The 27,702-nt window shown below is 43.8% G+C and overlaps 2 protein-coding genes across 6 annotated transcripts in view; one reads left to right on the forward strand and one right to left on the reverse strand.

Annotated features, from left to right (window-relative positions):
* Positions 1-2,926, forward strand: part of MAP1S (microtubule associated protein 1S) — a 48,643-nt gene extending 45,717 nt beyond the window's left edge. For all 4 annotated transcript variants that reach the window (XM_085849651.1, XM_085849652.1, XM_085849653.1 and 1 more), the window contains one exon: positions 963-2,926. In XM_085849651.1, the coding sequence (XP_085705777.1) occupies positions 963-1,118 (156 nt within the window). In that variant the 3' untranslated portion in view covers positions 1,119-2,926. The remainder of the gene's footprint in view (positions 1-962) is intronic.
* MRPS27 (mitochondrial ribosomal protein S27) lies at positions 1,828-23,741 on the reverse strand. Of its 2 annotated transcripts, none has more exons than XM_085849660.1 (11): positions 23,619-23,741; positions 22,624-22,698; positions 20,313-20,383; positions 20,060-20,118; positions 18,769-18,883; positions 18,566-18,644; positions 18,340-18,452; positions 17,616-17,718; positions 15,355-15,497; positions 12,786-12,971; positions 1,828-3,583 (listed from the first exon to the last, which is right to left on the reverse strand). In XM_085849660.1, exons 1-11 carry the CDS (start codon positions 23,686-23,688, stop codon positions 3,359-3,361), a joined length of 1,239 nt encoding a protein of 412 aa, XP_085705786.1. In that variant the 5' UTR covers positions 23,689-23,741; the 3' UTR covers positions 1,828-3,358. The 2 variants fall into 2 exon arrangements, with proteins under 2 accessions (XP_085705786.1, XP_085705785.1); XM_085849659.1 differs by having other exon boundaries at positions 18,340-18,455.
* Between the last annotated feature and the right edge of the window lie 3,961 nt (positions 23,742-27,702).

Genomic DNA, 27,702 nt, shown 5'->3' on the forward strand with positions numbered 1-27,702 from the left:
ACGTTTGTGCCCCCACCCGTACCTGCATGCCCAGCACGCGTCCACAAATAAGACACTAAAATGCGAAAGTTGGTCTTTGCTGTCAAATTATGCACTGTGGTCACCAAGTTTAAACATAATTTCACCATTTTCTCAGTTTCTGTTGATGATCTATCTGCTTGGCACATGGAAGCCACACGTTACCATTGGCTCTGATTACGGCTGTACATATGTCTATGGCTGTACCTCTACATGTCTGATACATAGAAAGGTGATCATGGCTGATGTGAAATAGTAATTCTGGGTTAAAAAAAAAAAGCAACGTACCCTCAGTTTCTGGTGCTTTTCTGTCAATGTTTTTTTTTTTTCCCCCTCCATTTGATTTATAATTATCTCTAATCTTCGTGGGGATTGCGTCAACTTTCAATCGCTTCAATTTACTCGTCCCAAACTGGGAGTACAGGCAGGTGTCGTACGAATTGTCTCCAAAACGGGTGACGCCTGAAGCAGTTGGACCACGCCACTTCCCTGTGGTTAGTTTTACTTTGGCTGTCCAAATTTTCCTTCCAGCGCGATCTCGTGGGAAAACATGCATGCTCACACCATCTTTTGTTGTATTGCCACAACCAGCAACAACACATCTAGATGTCATTCTCAGTACTTTTTTTTACAGTTCTTCAGGGCATATGTAAGCTTCATGTAAACAATTCCTAAAGCAAAAAGCAAGTGTCCTGCAGATGATGTCGTGGCTCACGTGACAAGCTCAGGTTCAAGAAGCTTGAAGTCACAATGATTTTTGGATGTTACCTTTACAGGAACTACACCCCACATTTGAATAATCTCCTGCTGCTTAACCTTTGATTGTGCTTTGAAAATTGTCAGCCCAAGTAGACATTTGATATATTTTGAGTAAATGTCATTTGCCAGAAGAAGAAGAAGAACCCTTATTCCTGATCCACCTTGCTGTACTTTGTCCGGTGCAGGTGACGCTCATCCCAACCCATGACACCGAGGCGATGCGTGAGTGGTACCAGGAATGTCACGGACGCCTGCAGGAACAAAGTGTGATGGTGTTGGCGAGCAGCAGCACCGTGGTCATGCAAGAAGAGGCATTCCCAGCGTGCAAGATTGAATTCTGAACCTTTGCGTTCTGGTGGGTAGCCGTGAATCAAGTCAAGGTGGAGCAGCTCTAAAGAGAATAGACTGATTGGTGGGAATGTTTCCTTTGTTTTGGTTCATGTGGAGAAAAGCTTACAATTTGATTTGATAATGATGGTATGTGAATACAACAGACATGGCAATGGCTCTGTGGATGATTTGGAAGGTTATCACAGTTTAACCTTTTGGATGAAATGTGGGAAGTTTGTGACCAAAACCATCAATTGATTTCCAAAGTGAAAGTGTTGCGAAAGCAGGTCGACATGCCGCTGCTTCGTTTTCACAGTCGGTAAACGGGATGCTCTCTTCCTCCGACTGATACTCTGAGGTTGGCATCCAGTTAAATGCAGCACAAAGCACCATTAATGCCGGTGTCCCCGTGTTTGGATCGTCTGAATAACAAGGAAGTGCGCTCGCTGTAACCAAGGCGGTGTGACTTTTGCTGCCAAATATGATAATTCAATTGGGGAGAATTTGTGATACGATTGAAGTGGTATATCTGTAAGCTTTTCAAAATAAGCTGAGATATATGTGCATTGGTTATATATAAATATGCAACATTTTACAAGCTGGCTGTTGATGAGCTTGGTTTGAAGATCAAATTGATCGTCAAAGGATATCGGTGCCGAATGATCAACTTGTTTGTTTTGTGTAGTTTGAAGAAAGCGATTCTGTGCATTGTGGAGCGCAGGACGTATAACGGAGCAACGAACTTGTAACGGAAGTTTTTGGTAATCTGCTAAAAGATACACATTGTGGGGTTTTTTTTTTTAATTTAAATAAATAATCTGCTGTTGTGATGAAGTCACCACCACGAGTGTTTGACCTGATGCGGCAAAGGCCTGTTGGGTCAATGTAAGTTTCTGCTCAAACTGACTGACCGCTTGGGTTCTAGGCCTACACTTTATTGTTATGAATTGTACAGTGAGCATTTACATTAAATTGCTGTACAAGGATGCCAAAGGTTTTAAATGAGCACAGTTCGTTGAGTGCATGCGGTGTTACGTCCAACAGGCCTTCGAGGTTTCAGTGATTGCACTGCACGTGCTTTCGAGCTTAACAGGGTAAAATGAAGGAACAAAAATCGCGTTTATTGAGACAAGCGAGTTGCAGTGTGAAGAAGGCTTACCATTGGGTTTTTGCTCTGCAAATTGAAGGGGAACTGAATACCCATTAAGATTTGCTCGCATCGACTTGTTTTTCCATTATTCATGCCTTCGGAACAACGTAACGATGCATGAGATGCCCTTTTGTCTCGAAGGAAAGAGTGGATTTTTCTGGTTATCCTGCCAGGGCAAAGATTTAGGCCATCGTCTGCAACACCCTCTCGGTGTGATGGCATCCGTCTCCAAATCCTGCAAAGGCAAATCGTCTTGTCTTGTAATGATGGGCAGACACTACGCATGATACAATGTGGATAAACATATTGTACACCTCCATTTTTATCTGGCACTGTTTTCTGCATCGGCTGGATTTTGGATGTTCGGCCGCCCAGCTATCGATTGGAAGACGGCAACTGGCAAATTGGAGACTGAGCAGTTTGGGATCGCTGATCAAGGACGTTAAAAGTTCGTTCATTTCTTGGACCCTGGAACATGTTGATTGGAAATTGAGGGATGGTTTTGAATGATGAGCTAAATGTGTTGTCCCACTCCAAGTGGAATAGGAAACTGGTGAAGGTGCTGTTTCCCTGTTGTTCCCAGTGCTGTAATTGTGTAGCATGTGCAATAACATAATCCATTGCTCAAGTCAACCTATGTACAACTCCAATAAATTATTAAAGTGCAAACTTTGGAGCCGTTTGTTTGATCATTATGTATTACAGGCTTATTCAAGCACAAGTACTCAGCCAGGAAGTGATTGTTTTTGTTTTTTTGCCATTTTAAACTTTGGCCAATTTTTTTAATGTTGAAACCAAAGGAAGAACCTTTACAACATTTTAAATGTGCACAAGACAAGCCAGGCTCAAAGAACTACAGTTTGAAGGCACGCGTTCCATCAAGCACAATACTCGAGTCCCTCCCAGCTGCTCTCTGACCGTGTAGGTTCACAAGGCCGAACCTTTCGGCAGAGAAACTGTTTTGGCAAACGCATATCTCCCGTGCTGAGGGCCGTGGAACGCCACTTCTCGCTGCATCCACGGCCAGAGGATGGTGTGGACGAGGCGCAATGGGTCCTAAGCTTAGTTGGGCCAAAACCAATCTGTTCCATTTGAATGGGCTCATCCGTCACTTGACTGCAATTCTTTCTTCACTTGTTCCTTTGTTTCATCTTCAGCACGCAGAAGCTCTTCACGCTGTGCTTCCCACTTATGAACAAGCTCTTCAAAAGCCTTCGAGCCCTCACTCTCCAATTGTGGCAGCTTCTCTTGTACCAAAGCCGTCACTGCGGTTACCGTTGAATCATCCATGATGTGGCTTGCTTGATCCAGCGCAGACTTCAATGACTAAAAGACATTACATGACACAGTCAGTGTTCCACAAGTTAATCAAACACTTGCATTATTCTCATGTCAGACATACTCTGTTTACAAAGGTCAATAATGAGTTTAAGATAAAATACATTGACCTTGAAGTCAGTATTTTAATTAAATTTGTTTTTCTTTCTTTTTAATTGAACAGATTTATCCAGGCTCACAGGTCAGGACTGCAATTTACCTCCACAAAAGGACGTCTTCCATCTATGTAGTCAGCATTTATTATAGATAAAACCCAAACCTCTCGTGCACATTTTCACCAGCTTGTCGATCTGGATCCTGGTTGATTGAATATTATGGCAAAGCATTGGCTCAAAATTATCTTGCATTCCAGCAAAGAAACCTTCCCTGACAGGTGTATAGAAGATGTGCAAATATGTATGCCCATCCTCAAGGTGAGTGAGGAACTACCTGGCAAATCTTAAACACAAGCTGCATCAACTGGTGGTGACTGTGTGTGCATCACTGATTTGAGAAAATGGAGAACTAATTATTGGGTCAAGGGGAAACATTGCAGTAAATTATATTTTTAAACTGCTTCTGTGTTTACCATTGAGCTTCAGTATGTCTGGGCCATAACCTTTCTAGCTCGCCTGTTCGAAGAACAGAGAGCAATAGCGATACCCCCGGAGTGAGCGTGAAAATGTTAAAGTTTTTGGTGCAAGTTATTTCGAAGCTTGCCATTCATTTAATATGTACGAGGATGCTGATGTTTGGCATGGAGGTTCCTTTGGGGTATATTATTGATGTAGTGAAGTTGAAATTAAAAAATAATTAACCTCCGCCATCAAAGATGGACGGAGGTTACTGTTTTCACCCCTGTCTGTTTGTGAACAGTATTACGGAAAAAACTCCTCGACGGATTTCGACGAAACTTGGTGGGGGATTAGGTATGGTCCAAGGACCATGCCATTAGATTTTGGACTTGGTCCAAAGTCCAATATGGCTGCTATGGTGGCCATTTTGAAAATTTTTTTTTTTTTTGCATTTCTACATGTTCTAAGTGATTTCCAACCCCCCCAAAAAAAATTGTAAGAGAAAAAAACTGAAAATTTTGCAACTTTTTTTTCAACAAAATTTCGATTTTTTTTTTTTTGCATTTCTACATGTTACAAGTGATTTCCAACAAAAAACGTGCTCAAATTATAATTGCGGCTGATTTTGGAACTTCAGGTGGATATACCCACGTAAAATCAATTTCTGTCTCGAGGAATCTAGTTATGACGAATGAATTGAGTATGTAAAAGGGAAAGTTGCAAACTTTAACTCTGAGCACTGTTGACATCAAATTGAATGAATAGGATATCGGGTTCACTTGAGTGACCGAGCAGTATTAGCGGCGGAGGTTTTGCACTCAACCGAGTGCTCCCCCTCTAGTTTCAAATGTTTTAAATTTTTGACCTGTTTTGAACTTAACTTTTTTGTAGCACATCAATGTTAAAGTTTTTGGTGCAAGTTATTTCGAAGCTTGCCATTCATTTAATGTGTACTAGGATGCTGATATTTGGCATGGAGGTTCCTTTGGGGTATATTATTGATGTGGTGAAGTTGAAATTAAATAATTTCAATGTTTTTTAATTTTTGAACTTAACTTTTTTTTGTTGCATATCAATGTTAAAGTTTTTTTTTTTTGTTTTTTTTTTTTTTCCTTTCTAATGTTTTTATCCACCACTATTTTTTACTGATTACTATATATATATATATATATATATATATATATATATATATATATATTGCTTTAAAATTATTTGGATCAGACTTTACTGCAATGCTTTATAAAAAATATTAGACTAGTCTTTTAAAAACGATAAATGTATAAACAGGTGAGCATTGGGTGGCTTTGACACCAACTCTCTGGTTATTACACCATTTGAGCTTGTCAACTTTTCACCAAATCTTGAATATGGAGAACACCACTTCCCCCTCCCCCTCTCCCCCTTAAAATTTGAGTATAAAGAGGGAGAGATTTTGTATTTTGAGAACCATGGCATTTTCTCATGCCTCAAATGGAATGATAGTTGACTGCTTTCGATTTAATTTGGTGTTTGCTTTAAAAGCTTATACCCAATTCAACCATCAAGGCATTACCTTCTCTTATCCACTGCCTCATGGATTGATCTTTTCAGCAAAGGTGGTATTGTAGTGCTGTCCATGCATGCATACCAGACCCTAGTCGCAGAAGTGGCTTCTATACATCCCGTTACCAGACAGACGCTCACCTCAGATCTTCTCCAGACTCGGATCATAACGCCACATTTCAATAATAAAAATGCCTATATTAATCCGTGTGCTTACCTTCAGCATTAACTGCCATGACGACACAACTGCCACTTCATAACAAACCACTACAAATGTCAACCGCAGACACCCACCACTGCCCTGTGGAGGTCTGAATAATGGATACCATGTAGCACTGCAGCTGCTTGTGCTTGGAACGTTCTGGCATGGAGGTTGAAGCGCAAGTGTACATTCGCATCCGCTCGACATTGTATGGATTGCCGGAGTGCTCTGCTCAATAACGGCCCCCATTTGGTGTCAAGTGCATGTTTATGGTCGGAAAGTGCCACCAGAATACCCCCGCCCCACAAAGTCGGACCTCTGTCGTGTGACTGAGTTTTGATGTGAAAGAGACCCATTTCTGCTGCTGAGTCCTCACGTGTGTTGAGCCAACACTTGGGGAAGTGTCTGTGCACCAATGGGGACACTTGGGACTGCCTACCGCCTGTGCTGCTCCACCCTCGCAAAACTATAAAATACCTTGCGAGGAGGAAAAAGGAGACGAGAGAGAGAGATATGAGATGCTTTTGGCTTGGTCAGAGATATGGGGTGGAATGCAGAGCTGAACAGGCATATGGAGTTCAGGGAACACAGAGTGCTGGGTGAATGAGCAAACCAAGCACCAGACCGATCACAGTTATCATACCATTAGCAGTTACACTTCCAGACAGCTTAATAATGAAGTGTAAGGTAATCTTATCACATCTTTGTTTTCTGTCTTGTCTGCTGTGGAGGCAAGTCCCCAAACGTTATTTTCAGAGCGAAGCCCCAGACACACACCTCTTTCCATTTTTCTTCTCTGTACCTCATTACACACCATTTCACCTCAACATCCTCGGTTCTCCTCCTCCTACCTCTCCTTGGCGACTGGGAAGCGTTTGTCCATCGGCCACGCCAGGTACCTGAAGTCACAAACACCACATCTGTTCTCATCTTTCTTTGCTCAACTTTCCCTGGGGTACGTTTCTGATGGCCCCTGTCTTTGTACAAGTTATACTCTGGGAGCTTGTACATGATGCTGTGTTGTAACTGCTGAAATACGTGTCTGGGTTCTTCCCTACCTCTTTGTTCCTTTCACACTTCTTTCCAATTATTTTTTTTTCTTTCATAATTCTCTTCATTCCCATTCTTGCTTTCCTCTTTCATTTTTTACTCTCCATTCCTCTCTTTAGTTATCTATCTCTCTGAGGAGAAGTGAATTCTTGCAGAAATTTTTCTACAAGGCTCATTTGACTGCACTGGATAGGGTTGTGGAGTAGCGGCGGAAACCCGAATCCTATCCAGGTTCCTCCTGATGACTCCATCTTTGCTCTATACTTCTTTGGATTCTTTCTTGGTCTTCCATTTAAGTAAGACTGCAAGTTCTTTATCGGTACAAGATCCACGCTGTGTCCTTTTGTTCTTTGTAAATATTAGCATGACCTTTCACTTCATTTATTGTAATAAATTGCATTATAAATGCGCCCAACTCATAACGTATTTTCTTTAACGGTCCAGCAAAGTCCCCGTGCAGTATAACCAGGAAGTTCTGCCGTACATAATTTGCTCTGATTAGCCAGTGTGTACTCGTAGCTCTGTTTGGCTGCATCTGATCCGGTGAGTTAATTGGAGTATGCACAGACAACACGAGACCCCACCCCTCCCCCCACTGTTGGTGCGGCAATCTACATGTAAGGTATCACGTGTTCGTGTCACCCCACTGGATTGGTAGTACCACTCGGCGCTTGTGGTTTTAGTTATCCGTGCCCTGAGGACTGTGGTGAAATTCAAACCCCGGATGCATAACCGTATCAACCCAGGGTGAAAATCAAACCCATCTGTCAGAAAACTTCTGTCCTGTCCAACTTCAAGACAACTTTCAAACATGTCTACCCCTCTAATTTTGTTATGTTGCATGCTGATCCATTTTGTGTTCTACCTCTTCCAAGAGCCTTAACTTTCAAAAAAATTTTTTTTTTTATTAAAACTAGTTCTTAGAACACCATAACCCATGCAGTCTTGAGAAGGACATGGGGTGTGTCTTTTCAATTCTTGCTTTCCATTTACACGCACGATCTATATTAGCTTTGCTCGTGAGCATTAAACAACTGTGATGGCAAACAAAACAGTTGGGAACTGAACCTTCCGTCAACTCTGCCCTCAATGTGATTTGATTGGTGGAGATGGTGTAATATTTTGTCCGTCCAAGTACTACTCCAATTGGAGGTTTTTTTTGGAAGTGCTAACACTGTGATGTGTTCTACGGTGTTCAATATATAATTCAATTGAGATAAGAAAACTTTTTGGAAGTTTACTGCCGTTGATGCACCATCTTCAACAGTAAATCATCTAATTAAACACAGATTATCCATGTCCTTGATGACATCCCTAAAAACTTTTTTTTTGAATAATTTCCAGTTTTGTTTGACTGCCAGACATGCACACAGTAATAAAAAATATATATTAAGCCTGGTGTTTGCTTTGTGGTTAGGGTGGTGGCTTAGGATCCCAGGGTCCTGAGTTCAATCCCCGTTGGTTACTGAATTAACACCAGGGGGTTGACTCAGCCTGTCATCCTTCCAAGGTCGGCGAAATGAGTACCAGTGTACTGGTCCCGGTGTATGCCTGGGTTAGAATAGGTGTACCATGTCCCTGTGTGTCGTAAGAGGTGACAAGGGTTGGCATCAGGAAGGGCATCTGGCCATAAAAAAAAACATTGCCTCAAGAAAAAGCCCAACCCCTGCACAGCAGGGAAAAATGGCTGTAAAAACGGTCTTTTTATATATATTGTTACGGCTGTGGAAATTCGCAAACCACCATTCAGGGCCCATAGGTGAGATAACTCTAAGTACATGTGTAGTTAGCCCCAAACCTGTTGTTTAGAGGGAATTTATGCGATTCATTCAGGCTGCGACGCTGTGAGATAGCCGTTTTGCTGTTCTATTTTTATTTTGAACCAACCACGTCTCAACCGCCATCGTACCATAACCATCAAACCACCACCGATAAACCCTCCACCACCCTCACCTATCTCCTTCTACGGCCATTCCTGCACCACCTGTGAACACTGAGCGTCGGGCTGTCTTGGGCTCGTTCAAGATACGCACCGAGCTGCGAGTGCAAATAGCGGCCTTTCCGAGGGAGAATTCGGATCAAGAACACTACACGCCCATGTCTAATCCGTCCAATTAGCAAGCGCGGAGCGGCTTGGCCCCGCCTCCAGGCGCGTCTGTGTGAAATCCATATATGCAAATTCTAGGATAAGGGGAGGTTCACGCCCACTTTTCCTCCGTCCAATTGGCGAGCGTCGCTCCACCCCCGAGATCATCCTGATCCGGAAATTTGCATATTGTTTTCTCCTGTCGGCCTGTAAGGTGGCGAGCGCAGGGCGAATCGTGGGAGTCAGTTTTTGGTTGGAGAGCAGAGTGTGGCAGCGGCAGAGTGTGGCAGAGAGGAGTCGGGTGGCGAAGGCATTGAGTTGGGTTCTGCAGTCGGCTGAGGAGAGTTGTGGGAAGAGGCCAAGGAGCTCGGGTCCGAGGCGAGAAGGACGGCGGTCGGCGACGAGGTCGCGGTGGGAGATCGCTCGTCACGGGACCCAAGCCAGCCAGCCATTCTCCCTCCCCCAGGGCATCAACAATTCCCCCTTTTCCCCCACGCTGAGATAATGCAACAAAGGGGGCCCCGTTCCCACCCCACTCCAAACGTCGTGCCAACGAAACCCGCCAAGGAGCACGGAGTCGGGGCACAGCCACATCTGCGGCTCGTCCGCCAACGAGTCACGAGGACGCGGGTAGGACCCACCCGGTCTCGCGGACCTGGCCGCTCCTTCAGGTCATGCGCGCATATTGGCCTACAGGCCCGTCTGCCCCCTTGTCTATGAGGGTGGCTTCTTTCCTTTGCTTCTATGAGGTTTGCTTTTGAGTAAATGTGTTTTGGTGCCGTCTGTAAAGTAGAACTGTATAAGTGTTGCCGTGTGTACGCGTATTCGGTAGTAACTCTGCGTCATTGTTTCTTTTGTTTTACTGCTACATGTGCATTTTGACTGTTTGGCTGTATATGTGTGCTCTCCATGTGTCGCGTAATAAATGTGCATTGTGTGACCTGTTTTCCCGTTTCACTTCGTCTTTTCTTTATTGACCCTCCATCCTGCTTCACGTCAAGGGTTCGTAGTGGGCTTAATACGCCCGATAATTAATCGGAACCGTCGAGGCCGATGATAACACCGCTCGGTTATCCCGATAGCATGGAACGGACCGCTTAAGCGGTTCGTGTCCGAGTCGGCCTGCGGCGAGGTACGATTGCCCGGTCGACCATCCGCGCAGGTACTTATGTAGATCAAATTTGGCGAGCAACCCTATCCTGCGCGGGTGGGCAATTGGCACGATCGTGGTGGGGTTAAACCCACACCCGTGACGAACTCCCGGCATTGTTCCGAGAGGGTCACGACAGAATTGTCCATTCCGGTGGGCGAGGCGGCCGCCATTCGAGTCGAGCGGCCGATCGCACGCCGGCGGGCGCGAATTCACAACAATATATATATATAGCCTGGTAGTGGTTAGGGTAGCGGCTTGGGATCCAAAAGGTCCTGAGTTCAAGCCCCCCGTTGGCTGCTTGAATTAATACACACCAGGAGGTTGACTCAGCCTGTCATCCTTCCGAGGTCGGTGAAGTGAGTAACAGTGCACTGGGCCCGGTGTATGCCCCGGTTGGAATAGGTGTACCATATCCCTGTGTCGTAAGAGGTGACCAGGGTTGTGTCAGGAAGGGCATCCGGCGTAAAACCTGTGCCAAATCATTATGCGGATCATAACAGATGATCTGCTGTGGCGACCCCTAACCGGAGCAGCCGAAAGAAGAAGAATATATAATATATTATATTATATGTATAAAATAATCTCACTCCTCTGCACATGCCTGATTGGGACAAGATGCTGCCCAATTTGCCAAATTTGGAGCCAAAGTACTGCTGAACTGCAGGTTCATGTTCTACAGTGTTCAAAATACATCATTGAAATTGATGAGTTCCTCCATCATCAACTGAAATCTGAAGACAGAGTGAGACAATTACTCAACCCCTCTTTGCGCTACACGCATGGGGTAAAAACCCCAGACCAGACGTCTCGGAGGTTGGCTATCTGTATCCGTACCATCCTTTCAGACACCAACACATTAGGTCAAAGCATTAGTTTGGTACCTTTTTATCTTCTACTTTCTGCAATAAGTGAAAAGTGAAACAGGTCAATTTCCAAAACCCAAAATTTTTTTTTACAGCAGATCTGTGAATTTTGTATTCTTCTTTAATAATAAATTAAACAACAATATATATATGTATTTTTTTTTGAATGTGAATTTTGTATTCTTCTTTAATAATAAATTAAACAGATTCAACTTTGGTTAAGTTTTGAGATAGCCATTGTTCATTTTATGGCTGGCTATGAAACATGCACATTTTGTAAGCTTCAGGAAAGTGACCTTATGCAAGTTACAAGAATATCCAAATGGCTGTAATGAAGAACAAGTGTTCATTAGCATTTAAATTTAGACAGTGGGTGGATGACACCCAATATCAAGTGTGATGTACTCTATTGCAGAGCAGCTGTGACCATCTGGAATTTCTCAAGGCAAAGGGGTATCGAAGCACAGTCATCTGTGAAGGGCCATCTGGCATGCAATCTGCTAGTAGACTGTCTCCTCTGACGATTTCATAGCAAGTTGGAAAGCTTAGCTTCTAAAAAAAAGTACATCGGCTCACTTGCATAAAATTACCTCATCCTTAAGAAAAGATTCCCCTGAAACTACACGGTGATTCCTAAACAAAATATTTCCTTGAGAGCTGTTGCATAAGCAACCCTTTGGAAATCCTCAAGTAAGGATTTCCTCAAGGTTGAAGCAATCTTTCGGTGCCATTATTGTGCAAGACAACCAATCAGATTGGAGATGGGAAGAAGTGTCTGAAAGCTGGATGGCGGCGAAGCGATCTACAAACTGGCTTCAGGAAGAGATGGAAGTACAAGTGGTGACTTTTCTCAAGAAGAAGAGACAATACATTGTATAGTTATATGATGTGTGTTGTTGAAGTACCTTTATGTTTAATTACAACACGATAAGTATAAATATTGTATAATTGTTAAGAAACCTTCGATTTGGGAAAGACCTGTGTCCACTGGGTAAACCGTGACTCTCACGTGTCTCCACGACGTGGGATTGATGAGTTATGGACCTGGTAATACGTCACGTTCAATTTATTTATTACGTACGCAGTTGACCTTTTTCCTGGGGTCACCGTCGGTGTCAATTGAACTGGTATCTAACCTGCACACGAAGTAATAAATGTCCGCACCATGAAAATACCACTACACTAGCACAACAGACTAAACTCGTTCAGGTATACCTGCAGGACCTGTACCAGAACACACCTTCACATCGGCTCAGATATCACGTGTTAAATACTGTGGGATTGATAAATTATTTCAAACATATTGTTGTGGAAATGATTGCTGTGGGATTAAAGGTATAATTCTAGTTATTCCTTAGTATGCGTTTTATATAAGGGTAACATCATAAACTCAAAGGTTGGTGTGTAACTATGGAGGGGGGAGGGGGGTAGGGGTGCTCCTTTGAGTTTAAGGAAGGTTTTGAGGAAAAACTTCAGGAATATTCGAATAGGCAATGTCCTCAAATTAAGGATCTCTAAGGCGAAACTCGGAAATATTCAAGGAAATCCTCAAAACTTTCCTTAAGTATGCTTTATATAACCAGGCCCATTGTCTTAAACCTCAATATCCCACATAACAGGTGGGAAAGGCAATTATACAAGGGAGTTGGACTATCTGCACCACCATCACCAAAAGACAACTTCGATCAACGACCTCGACTGCATGAAAGGAGGAAAAATTTGATGCGATTGTTTACCCACCTCAAACTTTTCCTGAAGGTTTGCAATTGTAGTTTGTGGCTCATCCAGTTCAAGTTGAAGAGACCTGCTCACAGCCATTCGATCCTTCTCCACATCATCGGCATCTTCCGCTTTGGAGTCATCCTTGTTTGCTGCACTAACCTCAGCTTGGTGCAAGTCGCACAGTGTCTGCTCCATGAATCCCACCTACAATAACAATGATCATCCCCACGAAGAACAATCTGGGTAATAGACAGGATTGAGCCGAGAGAAAGGGGTGATATTAACGAGGGAATAAATGTTGAGGATTCTGTATGGGTAGAGATTAGAGATTGTAAAAACAGTAAGATACTGGTAGGATGCTTTTATAAGGCTCCGGGTGGGAAGGAAGAGGAAGGAGGAATACATGAAGAATTCAAAAGGGCATGTGGTAAGGGAAGAGTATTGATTATGGGAGATTTTAACTTGCCAGGGATAGATTGGGTGCAGCAACAGGGAAAGGGCAGAGCGGATGAGGATTTCCTAGTTTTAGTCCAGGATTGCTTTTTAACCCAGTTTGTAGATAATTCCACGAGGGGGAGTGCAGTGTTGGACCTCCTTTTAAGTAACGATCCCAATATGGTGGAGGAGGTGGAGGTAGGGGAACATTAAGGAGTAAGTGACCATTACATTGTGTGTGCAAAGATTCTGTCAAAAGAAATGGATAAGGGGAGATCACCCATTATTGTAGATTGCACAGGTGCAATGACCATCTTTGTGTGAAAATTTGATCGCCTGTGTGACTTCAAGTTCAGGATAGTGGGGTAAGGCTATTAGATTTCAGGAAGGCAAACTTTGAGGGTATGAGGAGAGGATTGGGTGATATGGATTGGGAGACTAACAACAGGACAATCAGCATCAGAGAAATGGGAAACCTTCAAGGAACAAATGTGTCGAGTACAGAGCAAGTACATTCCAATGAGGTGTAAAAAAAAATTGGAGGCACAAAAAGCCAAGGTTGGTTGAGTAGTGAGATAAGGAATGCTATAAAGGAGAAGCAGAGGAGTTTAATAGATATAAAATAACAGGATTGACAAGTAGCAAATGTAACACCATTATGTAAAATTTTGGAGTGCGTCACACAGGAGAAGGATCTGGGGGTGGTAATAGATATGGAAGGAAAGCAGGCAGCACAGTGCCAGGTAGCCATAGGTAATTAAGCAAAGAGGGTTTTAGGTTCTAATCGGAGGGGGGTCATTTATAAATCAAAAGAGGTGGTGTTAACATTGTACAGGAATTTGGTGAGGGCCACATCTAGAATATTGTGTGCAGTTTTGGTCACATCTGAGGAAGGACATGGAAAATCCAGGTCAGAGATGGAGCTAATAGATTGATTCCAGGCCTAACGAAACTCAACTATGAGAAGTGGCTGATGGAGACAGGACTCTAGCATATCCCCTTGTAATCAATTCCTTCTCTAATGTATAGAGATGTTTAAGATAATGAAAGGTAATGCCAAAATAAGTGCGGATGAATTATTCAGCAGAATAGACAGTGATAGGACCAGGGGCCATAGCCTGAGAGTAAAGATGAGGAGAGTTAAGATGGTAGCAAGGCAGGGGACTTTTACTCAGAGAGTAGTTAATGCATGGAATGATCTCCCTGGAAAGGTTGTGACTGCAGAAACAGAAGCAGTGGGAACGAGGAAGGGCACAAGACTAGCAAATAAATTTAAAGGTGCAGCAATTGCTAATATCGAGCTTATCAATGTTTCAAAGGCAACAAAGAACAGAGGGGCAAGACACCAACAGCAATTAACGTTAACGTAAGCAATTTTCAGCCCTGTATTCATAATGGAAATCAACAGCAAGCACTGACTTAGGAACTACCATAACATTCCTCCACCTCTAAAAGGAAGCAACTCTAAAAATACACCAGAGCGGGTTTGACGGTCAGCTCGGATACAAAACTTGAAGCAACCGAGTGTGTTAATAAACCTTAGCGACAATGAAAAGTGAAAACAGAATTTAAATTGAACTTAAAATAACCGCGTGAAGCCGTGTTGAAGTCAGCGGACCTCGTGTTGCCCAATAAATGATGACAGAGGTAACGAGAAACTAGTTGGTCGAATTAAATCTTCTTAATAATCCCAATGAAACCCATTATGTATTATAGCCATCTGATGCTTCCTTTTAGGCCATTCGACCAATCGGTCATTTTGCACTTGATGACCCTGTAACCTTGACCCCGAGGCGAAAATGTGAAAAAGGGCTCAGACGATGTATAGAGAGCAACTAGTATTATTATCGTGTCAAGTTAGAACTCAATCAGCAAAGACGTCGAGGAGGAGATAGAAAAATAAAAATTGATGATAGACGGAAAGAGACAGACAGACAGACAGACAGACAGACAGACAGACAGACAGACAGACAGACAGACAGACAGACGGACAGACGGACAGACGGACAGACGGACAGACGGACAGACAGACAGACAGACAGACAGACAGACAGACAGACAGACAGACAGACAGACGGACGTACGGACGGATCTGAGGACATCGAACAGTTATATTAGATCAGCGAGCTGACCAAATAAAAGTGGATTTTACCGAATCTTTGGTAAGCCGGGTCATTCCAAGAGAAGCAACGACTTCTTCCATGACTGCCAGCCCCCGTTCCAAGTAACCCGGAGTCCAAAGGAGTGGTGCTCTTGTATGAACTGCATGGAGGCCGTGCACACGCTCTACCTTGCCTGCAATGCTCCCAAGTCAAAAGGAATGAATAAGGGGACATCACTTATTATTGTGGATTTCACAGGTGCAATCATATTTGTGTGAACGTGCAATTTCCTGTGTGGCTTCAATTCACCAACTTCTTGAGTTGAACTCCACACAAAACCAGTTTCACTCATCATGGCCCCATAAGTATGACGAATGGTTACAGCGCGTGCACTGTATACAATTGCACCGAGTTTGAAATGTCCCCGGTGTCTACCACGTTTACCACGTCTCCGGTGTCCCCCCCCCCCCCCACGTGCCTCAAGACAGCCAATGACGGCCGTCCAGTAGATGCAGTGCGTAACCTAAACGGAAATGGCGAGAATTGACGGAAATACCCGAGTATTTCAATGGAAATTTATGAAACTAATGTATTATATATGTGAAAACCATTTAATTTATTGCTTGACGGAAAAAAAAAAAAAAAAAACTAAGAAACGCGCCCCTCTCATGTACGAACGAACGAAAGATGTCATTTCCGCCCACCATCACATTTCGCGCCGAAAGACGTCATTTCCGCCCACCATCGCATTTCGCGCCGAAAGACGTCATTTCCGCCCACCATCGCATTTCGCGCCGAAAGACGTCATTTCCGCCCACCATCGCATTTCGCGCCGAAAGATGTCATTTCCGCCCACCATCGCAGTTCGCGCCGAAAGACGTCATTTCCGCCCACCATCGCATTTAGCGCCGAACGCTGAAAGTTAAGTTCTTCTTATACCATCATTCTTTTGTGGCCCCCTGCCACGCTGTATCGAACGATTTCATTCCTTCTGTTATATATATAAAGGTGCTTATCACAATAGTAACAAGATTTTTACATTTCAAATATTAAGTACGCTTTTTAATTGTTTTTCAAATGAAAAAGCATAGATTGAATATTTTAACATTAGTGTTCTCATTTGCTTCACCACACACGCTGTATTGAAGGATTTCACTTGTTTTTATTGACGATTTGAAGAATTTTGAATGCAAATTTCAATTCCAATTTCTGGTCGTAAAACCCATTTGCCAACTTCTTCAGAATCTTGTTAATCCAGAATTCCACAACATTTTAGTCCTGTCCGTACCGTCGTGATTTCAGCAAGATTTTTTAGAAAAGTACACACAATCTGTAAAGGTGTGCGATTTGATATAAATGCAAAACATTTATTTTTGTTTTGTTCTCAATTTGGAGTGTTGCTCCTGATACAAAGGCTTTCAAGAGCAGCAATGACGTCATAAAACATCGAGCGTTTTACCAAAACTGAAGTTCATGCTGCGTGAAAATCATAAACTTCAAACACACGATCAACAGGTAAACAATTAGCTACAGGCGCATCAATTCGAGAAATGGAGTTCAGCACTTTTGTTGAAATATTTCTGGGTGTCTAACGTGGCACAACGTTGCAAAGATTCTTCAAAATCTCTTGCACACGATTAGTTATCTCACGTAATACCTTATGCCCAATTATCATCAGCGACGGATTTCCATTTTACTGCAAAGAGAACTTTTGATGGATATTTTGAGAAGCAAATTTAAAATGGAGCATTTTATTTATTTATCAACTCAAAACCCATTGAGACAATGGGAAGAAATGAAGTAAAACTCTCGATTATGGTCAGGTTGTGAAGTGCAGTCAGTCAAACATGAACCGCAGGTAGAATTTTTTAAATTTATTTTTCTTTTCTGGAGGAAATGACAGTAATACAGTACATTGCACCCACGTCCCTAAACGCTAATTGGCAAACTTTAATTTTATTTTTGGAGGAGGAGGAGATTTGGGGATGTCCTTTAGGAAAGTCTTTTTTTCATAAAATGATCAGTCCAAGAAAGGTTTGTGACAACGAGATTATACTGTACTGTACTGTACTCCACCCCAAAATAAATATTCTGTCAAGCAAGAACCAAGTTATTCCACGTGTCTCTGAAGCCAGGTACTTATCAGATATTTATCCAAATAAAACGGATTTTTACACAGTGGACAGAGTGCACCTCGCTCTCCAATCGGGGCTTGACTTCCTGTATCTCGTTTCTAATTCACAAAAGGTATCAATCAAAGCACAACAAGAATTTTTAAAAAATAATTAAAAAGACAAGATAGTCCACGTACCAAGTAATGCATACGACATGAGCATCGAACTGTAGCCAACGGTATTGTGCAGAGTCCGACCAGCCAAGAGGAGACCAACAGCTACGTTCTTCTCTTCCTCCCACTGGTAAGACAAACGTTGGCAGGTGATGCCGAATCAGATGAAGAATCTCATGTGGAGTGACAGCAAGTAAGAAAGCAAGGCCAATAATCAGTAAAAACCGTTGCGATGGGCAATGGGAAACACGTTCTTGGAAAATAATACCCTTCACAATATTCCCCATGAGCAAAATAAAATGTCAATGAGTTCCCATAATAAAAACAATATGTTTATAACTCTGTTATTGTCTTTGAAAAAGAATCCCAACAAAGGTAGATGTGAATGAGCAAAAATTTTTTTAAATTAACTGCAAGAGGGAGCAACATGGAAAAGCAGCAGGAAGTTTACAATGAAATAAGTTCATTCAAGAGAAATTTATTGGATTGAGTGAGCATCGCACCGTGGAGTGAACAATATTTTATAAGTTTTTCTCCAAGTTGATAATTGCTTTGGCATCGACTTTCACGTACGTAGCGGTAAAGCATGACTGACCGCATGCGCCAAACACTTTCTCGTTAATTATATGAAAAAGCACGAAGAATGATGCTCAACAATGAGCATGATGTCCGATGTGACGTTGGTCTTCAATATGTCTCTTGTGCTCCTGCAAGGTTATTCTCTTATCTCAAAAGCATGTTGCCTTACCTGCAGGATGGGGTTGCTACTTAGGAAGTTATGCAGGCCGTAGAGAGCCAGCAACTGAGTCAAAGGCTCATCCAGGGATTCCTGCAGAGCAGCTTCCACTGCCACCGCTGTAGCTGCTGATCATCAACAAAGGTATCCTTTTATTAGCATTCAGTGCGCCACCACAATAAAGCCAGGCGCCGCATGCCACACAAGCTCTTTGACATACAATGTGCTGATATCACACCTCGGTAATCCTTGCGTCGTATAAAGTGGTCGAGAAGCAAGTTGAAGGCAAATGGATCAAGAAATATCCCATATTGTACCTTTTGGAAGGGATTCCAAATAGCTCAGTGAGTGTTGTTCATTGCCTTTGGGAAAAAGATGTAATCTGTGAGAAAAAAAAAAAAAAAAACTCGCTCTACAGGAACCTTTTCATTAACCCCTTGCCTTGTTGCGCAGTGTGTACAACATCTTGTCCATGGAGTCATATTTCATGCATTTTCGCATCCAGTCGTGAATCGTCCATTCTCGAAGGAAGCAAGAGTTAGGGCTGTGTCGAAATCTGAAGGAAAGCATTTGTCGTCTGTCAAAAAGCAGCAAATCGTCGACCTCTCCAAAAGCATGCCGTGTGAGCCCCCGGCCCCGGCATCACATGATAGGAATGAACAAATAAAAAATTCGATCAACACTTTTGCAATCAACTTGTGTTCCAAGAAATACATCAATAAACTAGAACGGGCACTCGGTAGAGCGCATACCTTCGCCGCCGCAACTTTTTTCCAGGCACATTTGAAAAACGTCATTTTAAAACGTCCATGACGTCACAACCGTCAGTCCGATTGACGTCAAATTTGGTGTGTAACCTCCTTGAAGGCAGTCCACCAAAATGGAATGATAAACACTGAAAAATTAAAAAGTTGAAAAATGACGTCATCTTTTGACGTCATTTTGACGCACTTCCGGGGACGTCACGTCCAATCGCGGACTACCATTCTGAAAGCTCGTAGTTCACTGAACGTTTTAGCGTTGGTTTCATGTCAATAGCTCTATTAGATCTGAAGAGATGCCTACAAGTATATTTTGACCTTGACTACAGAGTTAATTGGCAAAACCTGTACATCAATAAACAGATATTTTGGTACTGATCCCAATGCCTGGATTTGGGAGACTTTGCTTTATAAATTATATAGATATTTGAATGTAAAATATCAGGACATTTTAGCCACAATTGAAAAACGTCATGTTCAAACGTCAATGACGTCATTACGGTCAGTCCGATCGAAGTCAAATTTGGTGTGTGACGTCTTTAAGGTAAGTCCTACAAAACGGTATGATCAAAACTGATGAGATTGAAAATTTACGTCATCTTGTAACGTCATTTAGATGCACTTCCGATGACGTTACGTCAAATCCGACACTACATATCCGAAAGGTATCTCGTCATGGAACAATATGGCTGTGGTTGCATGTCGATAGCTGTATTATGAAGGAAGTTATGCTCAAGAGTGTTTTTGACCTTTTCATGACCTTGACCTTTGACCCGATCGCTCCCAAAATCTAATCAAATCGTCCTTGGATACTCACGAATCATCCCACCAAATTTCATGCAATTCGGTTTAATACTTTCTGAGTTATGCGAATAACAAACAAGCACACATATTCACAAATAAACAAATACACAGCGACCAAAACATAAAACTTTTCGCAGAATGCGAAGGTAATAAAACCATCCACTTACTTGTAAAGATAATATTCTGCAGATTCTACATCATCACAGGAGGTTATGTTGTTAATGAACTGCCAGGAAAAAATGCAAAAAAAAAAAGCCTGAAAAACCTCTTTCTTTAAGAACACTGGCATCAAAAGTGAACAGAAAAAACTTCAATAAAGACAGTACTTGTGTTCGTATGAAGTTAGGAAGCATCACATTTACTGTCGCAACCAGAAGCATACGTTTAAATAATTAAAGAGCAAGTGTTCGAATCTCCTACCCGATCAATTGTCAAGGAGCTCACTGGATATTTCTTTTCATATGTTGTATCCATGGATTGTGAAAGCTCATCTTGAGAATGAAGGATGGGGGTGGGGGTTGGGGGGAATGGCAAGCCAAGGTGCTGATGTTACATGTGGTAAACAACACGAAGGTAATCAGATAACTGTACAGCTGCAGAGTTATTAGGCTCTGGGCCAGGACCCCAAATTCCACTTATTGGTACCAACTGAAGTAGCAAATTCATATGATGTTTTTTTGTTTTTTTTGAAAGATCTATGTCGATGGATGATAAATTGATATGATAGCAATAAAATTAACTTCTCACCTTTGACCCCATATTCTAATCAGTTCGTCTTTACATCATTATACATATTTGTATCAACTTTGACTTGGATCCCTTCAGCCGTTATCAAGTTATCACAGCAACGAAAGCCGATCATGGACGGACGGGCAGACAAAGGAATGAGGGAGGTGGAGAGGACTGTGGTGACACACACCTAATTACAGTCTATGGGGCGTAGTTTAGCATGGCCTATGCTACGAGCCTTTGTCACTCGGCTCCGTATTTGTTGTGCAAAACAATGAATGCAACAGATGGGTATTCAACGATTCTCTTCAAAATTATCAATGCAGCCAAAAGCTCCCTTTCCTATGGAAAATAAAGATATTGTAAGTGACAATTCATTGTCAAAGACATAGAAAGATAACTGGACATCAATCGGGATGCACCGTATTCTCAGATATCAAATCAAAAAAGTGATAAATCGCCCCATAGAGGGGATATGCCTTCATGCAATAAATGGGAAGGTTGGGAGGGTGGTGGGGGTGGGAGGTGGGAGAGGAAGGCGGTTGGGGTTTTGGGGAGGTGGGAGTGGTGGGAAGGCTCCAAACTCTACAATGAATTAAGACTGCAAAATGGGTCCAATGAGGTTTATTTTTCATTCATCAGAGGAACAAAGGAACTTCTTCACAAAGCTTGATACAAAATCTCACTTGCACAGAAATAAGTTAGTGCGGTGCTGACTCTTCTTCCTCAACAGCCACAATTATTCCCACACTCTTGGGGGTTGGCAGTGGGAATGAAGCTTGGTCGAGGTCTTTCACAAACGGGCTGCCTAAGCCCGCCGTCGCCGAAGGTTAAGGCAGGAATTTGGAATTTTCTTCGCTGGGTGCCGGCGATAGCTCGCCCACTCTTTGCGAAGGACACCATGGGATTTTTATCGTACGCAAACAAATTTTGGCAGACGAGATGCCCAGTTTAACGCCCATTAGAGGGACGGCACATACTGTGCATTGATAAATCACCCTGCCTCTGTGAAGCACCATGGGTGACAGTTTATAGCTGGGTCAGGATTTGAACTTCAGAAATGAAGCTTGTCGCCAAGTTTCATCAAAATCGCGCGTTTGGTTCAAGCGATAATGTTCACAGACAGACTCACTCACTCACCGAGTTACCTCCAGACACTGCTCGGTCGCATAATCTCACCAGACTGAAGTCCACGTGAGCAAAAACGGACTATTTCTTGAGTCAAAGACTCAGGAATAAAACTTTTTGATATCAACTAATGTTTTGACAACAAGGATACCCAAGTCGAAGATGTCTGACAAATTTGTCCACCTCCGAGATTTCCTCCAGCGTTCATTGGAAAACAAACAAACAGTCATAGACTGGTACTTACGAAATCGTCAACTTGACCTCTGACCTTATCTAATAAAAGCTGTCTCTAGAGAAGGTAGCGATGCAAACCAGAAGTTTCTACGATGATTCTGTACCAAACCATCAAAAATAGAATGTTTTGGATGGTTGACCTCACTGTGACCTTGACCTTTGACCGATTTAGAGCAAAATCTAATCAGCACTAGCCACCACCCTCCTGAATCATGTGGTGTAATTTGACATTGGTAGCTCCTTCCGTTCTCGAGTTATCGTGCCTACAAACAAACACACAAACAAACAAACAGAAACGGAAGTCATCAATATACTTACGAAATCTTTAGATTTCGTAAGTAACAAACAAAAAGGGATGTAATCGGGAATGAAGGCTTGGACACATTCCAACACACGACCTTGCTGTCATCACATCCCAGGCTCACAGCGAAGAGGAGGAGGAGGAAGAGGAAGAAGTTACATCCAATTTAATAAAGCCACACATTTCATGTGAAAGCTCGTCATCGTTTCAGTTACTCGGTGATCTTAATGGCACAGGTAATGTTCAAGTTGATACCACGAGCACAGTATGGTATTTCGAGATTACTACACTACCACAAATACCAAAACGGAGTAAATCAATGACAATGTGGACACTTACCAAGGCTGTAGGGTTCAGGCCTGCGCGACTCCCATAACGAGGTGTCTGCATAACTGTCCGAGAGGAGGGTCCTGTCTGCACACAAGATGAACCACGTTTACACGTACGTACTCCAAAAGATCCGCATCATCACGGAGTCCGTCGAAATATCGTCCGTCACCACCAGTTTCCGTACCAGAAGCGAGGTCGGTTCACCGGTTTGGATCGTTAAGAGTGCAGCTGTGCCGCCGATGCAGTGCCCCCCTGTAAGATGGGACGGGTATTTGGAATTTCAGGGTTATTTGGATTTTGAGTCGTCATTTGTTACAATACCAACGCATCTTCCTTCTTAAACACCCTGGGATCTTTAACGTCCGCCGGTTACCGCCGGCGGGCGGGACAGCCGGCTCAACGGTCATCTGAGGGGACGGCACACTTTGTGATTAAACACCCGATCTGTGACCTCTAGGGTCTAGGCCATGCTACCAGTCCCAGGTGAGGTTGGGGGGGAAGAGGGACAGACGTCAATGGGGTTGTCCAACAAGGTGAGAAGTGCAGCCTCTGCATGTGGTGGTGAACATGTGGCTTTGTCTCCATCCAAGCAGGAAGTGACGTCAGTGGCTTAGTCTATTAAAGGGACGCCCAAGCAGGAAGTGACGTCAGAACGATGAGCAAACGGATAGTCTCTTACCTCAGGAGTGTGCTCAATTAATCCGCTTGATACGGAACGGTTGGCTCGTCAAGCGCTCGACAAGCTGATTGGTAATAGAACACACCCCGGGTATCGAAATAGCTCCTCAGGTCATAATGCTGAATGAAATGTTTATCGTACAGACAAATGATCGTCCTAAAGGATCCAAAATCTATTATAAACAATGATCGTATTAAAATAATAATAATAAACCTTTTAAACTACAATCGTCCATATTGTGCTGCTCCTGTGAAGGAAATGACAGTGGATGAAAAAAAAAAAAAGAGATAAGTAGAATGAATAATACGGAAAACATTCGCCTTACTTAGCTGCGTGAGACAGGCAGTCGTGCGGCAAGGCCGGCGAAACAAAACACTCGATATCAAGGCCGCCATTTTGTCAGTCACGTGATCCCGACCCGACCTCGAGGACGACGTTGAGCACCACGTGCTCATAACACCAATTAAAGTAACTAATTTATATCGGGGGGGTGGAGGGGTTCCCCCCTGTTCTTTTCAAGGTTATTGGTTTTTTTTATTCAATCAAAGTGATGCCGCTTTGGCCGAACGTTTCATTGAGTACATCGAACAGCGAACCAACGTTCATTCACCGCTTTATCGCAAACTTAACATATCACATCTTATTGAATTAGAATGAGGTATCTTTACGAAAAAGATGTAACCACGTTAGTTAAAGATAACATGAACAATAAATCGATTAAAAAAAATAAAAAATTCCTGAGGTAATAATTATTATGTCCTGTTGTCAAACGGCTGGATTCTGGCATTGCTTGGTTCAAAGCGCTCAAACAAGCACTCCAACGGAACGGAGCGCTCGGCACCGCTCAATGACATGGCAGTCTCCATGGAAACGGTGCAATTGTGACACCCGAGCAAATTACTGCCCGGGCCGTCATTGTCAGGTTTACTCGATCCTCTTGCAACGATTACAACAAACGAATTTGTGTTAACATCTGCTCCCGAGTACGGGGGAAAGGGGGTGGGTAAACAAACAAACAAACAAACAAACAAATAAATAAGTGAGGAATCAGACAGAGGAGCCGTTGAACTGTATTGAAGACCGGAAAGATCGAGTGGGGGAAATTTGTCGCCACCAAGCGCCATCTTGGTACGCCCCTTCTCATCGCAGTTATATTTCGACTCGCGTGATAAATTAATCGGGAGATCTTGAACGTTGAATGTTAATTTTGAGTTGAATGCCAAAGTCGATATGAATGCTTTCTCACAGAAACATAACGCAACGACGTGAATCATTCACTGGGCATAGCAACATGGCGGCGTGTGCGAAGAGAAAGGGCTGTCTGGCGGCGACACAATGGTGAATGCAATCTGAGTAGGCATAATCGTGCCAGTCTTATTCACAGTTCAATGGGAGGAGCTCCCCCACCACTGTGCATCGATGGACCCAACCACTGTGCATTTTGGAGGGGGGGAGCGGGAGGTTAATTACATGTGGCTTAACGACCCAAACAACCAACCCCAACAGCTCGTTGATAGAAGTCATCCGTAGCATCAGCGGGAAGGTTCGGATCCCCAATTTAACTAACGAACCAAGAGTTCTCAAACGACATGAGCAATTTTGCCAAATCCGCCCTATGTACATACCCGAAGAACACCCAGATGACTATACCGACACCAGCCCCCCCAAATTAAAACGCACACTCACTTCACTCTCAGGACACTCTTCGACTGTCATCCTCAACCCTGACAACATGTTCGCTCCTCACACACGATCAAAGTTTTGTGCCCTTCTTGAAGAGTTTGATGAAGTGTTTGACCCAGTGTTCCAAGGCTACAATGGTGCTGCAGGCCCCTTTGAGGCTCTTTTGGGCCCCGTTCAGCCTCCACAATGCAAAGGCCGTCTACCACAGTATGTGCAAGATAAACTGTGTGAACTACAACACAAATTTGATGAACTTGAAAGGCTTGGAGTCTTTGCTCGCCCTGAGGACATGGGGATTACTGTAGAATACCTGAATCCTTCATTCTTGATCAAGAAGCCCAGTGGCGGGTTCCGCTTAGTCACAGCCTTTGCTGATGTGGGCCGATACAGCAAGCCCCAACCCTCTCTCATGCCAAACGTACATTCCATCCTCCGCAAAATTGCTCAGTGGAAGTATCTAATTACTACCGACCTTACGAGTGCCTTCTACCAAAACCCATTATCTCGCCAGTCCATGAAGTACTGCGGTGTAGCCACACCCTTCCGGGGAATACGTGTGTATACCAGATCCGCTATGGGTATGCCTGGATCAGAGACGGCACTCGAAGAACTCATGTGTCGCGTCCTTGGTGATTTCTTAGAGAAGGGGACCGTCGCCAAACTCGCTGACGACCTCTATTGCGGTGGTGACACATTGGACGAACTTCTCCAGAACTGGAGAATGGTGTTGCAGGCTCTGCGTAAATGTCGACTTCGCCTCTCTGCTACGAAGACAGTTGTATGTCAAAAGAGCACCACCATCTTCGGATGGATCTGGTCTTGCGGTACTATCCAGGCCAGCCCACACCGCGTGGCTACACTCTCTACTTGTTCGGCTCCTGAGAAGGTCAGGGGAATGAGATCCTTTATCGGGGCATATAAGGTTCTCACTCGTGTTATCCCCAACTGCTCCGCTCTCTTATCCCCCTTGGATGATGTTGTGGCTGGATGCCAATCACTAGACAGAGTTGTGTGGACTGATGAGTTACATTCTGCCTTCCACAGAGCCCAAGCTGCTCTTTCGTCAGCTCGTACAATTACTCTTCCTCGTCCAAGTGATCAGCTATGGATCGTGACGGATGGTTCTGTCAAAAAACACAGCATTGGATCAACTCTGTACATCATGCGCAATGGAAGACCTCACCTTGCGGGTTTTTTTTAGCGCAAAGTTATGCGGACGCCAACCTACCTGGTTGCCATGTGAAGTGGAGGCCCTTTCCATTGCTGTATCAGTAAAACACTTTAGTCCTTTCATTGTCCTATATAAACGTCATGTATCCATCCTCACTGATAGCAAGCCGTGCGTACAAGCGTATGAGAAGCTCTGTCATGGCGAGTTTTCAGCGAGCCCTCGTCTATCCACATTCCTGTCCACCGTCAGCCGTTATCAAGCGACCGTACGACACCTCGCAGGATCCGCCAATGCCCCATCTGATTTTGCCAGCCGCAATGCACCAGACTGTACCGACACCTCCTGTCGAATTTGTGCATTCATAAGACTTGAGGAGGAGGACGTAGTCCTGCAGGTGTCAGCCCAAGACATTATTTCCGGCCGAACCAAACTGCCCTTCACCAACAGAACTGCCGAGATAGCAGTTCAGGCAGAGTGCGCAGACTTAAGGCGGACTCATGCCCACCTGATTCAGGGCACCCGCCCATCGAAGAAAACAACCAACATCAAGATGTCAAACGTTACCTCCAGGTTGCGTCACTTTCCAAAGATGGCCTAGTTGTAGTCCGTCGGGACAAGCCCTTGTCCTCGGCATGTGAGTGCATTATTGTCCCACGTCAGGTCGTCAATGGCTTACTAACAGCATTACACATCCAACTGGATCACCCGAGTCGTCATCAACTCACTTCTGTGATTCACCGCTATTTTTATGCTCTTGACTTGGACAGAGCAATCGATCAGGTAACCTCGAGGTGTGACCAGTGTGCTGCATTGCGCAACTTTCCTCATACCATTACCAAGCAGTCCACTGGAGAACCCCCTGGTGCTGTTGGTGTATCCTTTGCAGTGGATATCATCAAATGCAATCACCAGCAGGTTCTTATATTGCGAGAATGGTCCACTTCCTGCACGACATCGTGCATTGTGGAGAATGAACAACACATCACTCTCCGCGACAACTTGATCCGCTTATGCATAGAGCTCCGGCCATTGGATGGACCACTTGCTGTCATCCGCACCGATCCTGCTCCTGGCTTCACACGTCTGGTCCACGATGAGCTTCTTAAACATCACCGGATGTTCATCGAGATTGGTCGCATTAAAAATCCCAACAAGAATCCCATCGCCGAGAAGGCAGTTCGTGAATGTGAAGACTAACTTCTACGACAGGAGCCGATGGGAGGACCAGTACCTCCACTAACCCTCGCACTGGCCACCGCCAGTATGAACTCACGAGTTCGTGCACGGGGACTCTCGGCCCGAGAGATGTGGTGCCAGCGGGATCAGTTCACCAATCAACAAATCCCCTTCTCGGACTTACAAATGATACAAGCCCAACACCAACTTCGTTCCATTAACCACCCCCATAGTGAGAAGTCGAAGGCACCCATGGGGTCCGTCAAGCCCAATGTGTCAGTGGAAGTCGGTGATTTGATCTATTTGTACTCTGATCGTAACAAGTCATGCGCAAGAAACCGCGACCTCGTCTCTGCCACCGATGGACCCTGGTGCAACA

The sequence above is a fragment of the Eptatretus burgeri genome, chromosome 12, assembly GCF_056783735.1.
Source record: "Eptatretus burgeri isolate ZD-2024b chromosome 12, Ebu_testis_v1, whole genome shotgun sequence".
Classification (NCBI taxonomy): Eukaryota; Metazoa; Chordata; class Myxini; order Myxiniformes; family Myxinidae; genus Eptatretus; species Eptatretus burgeri.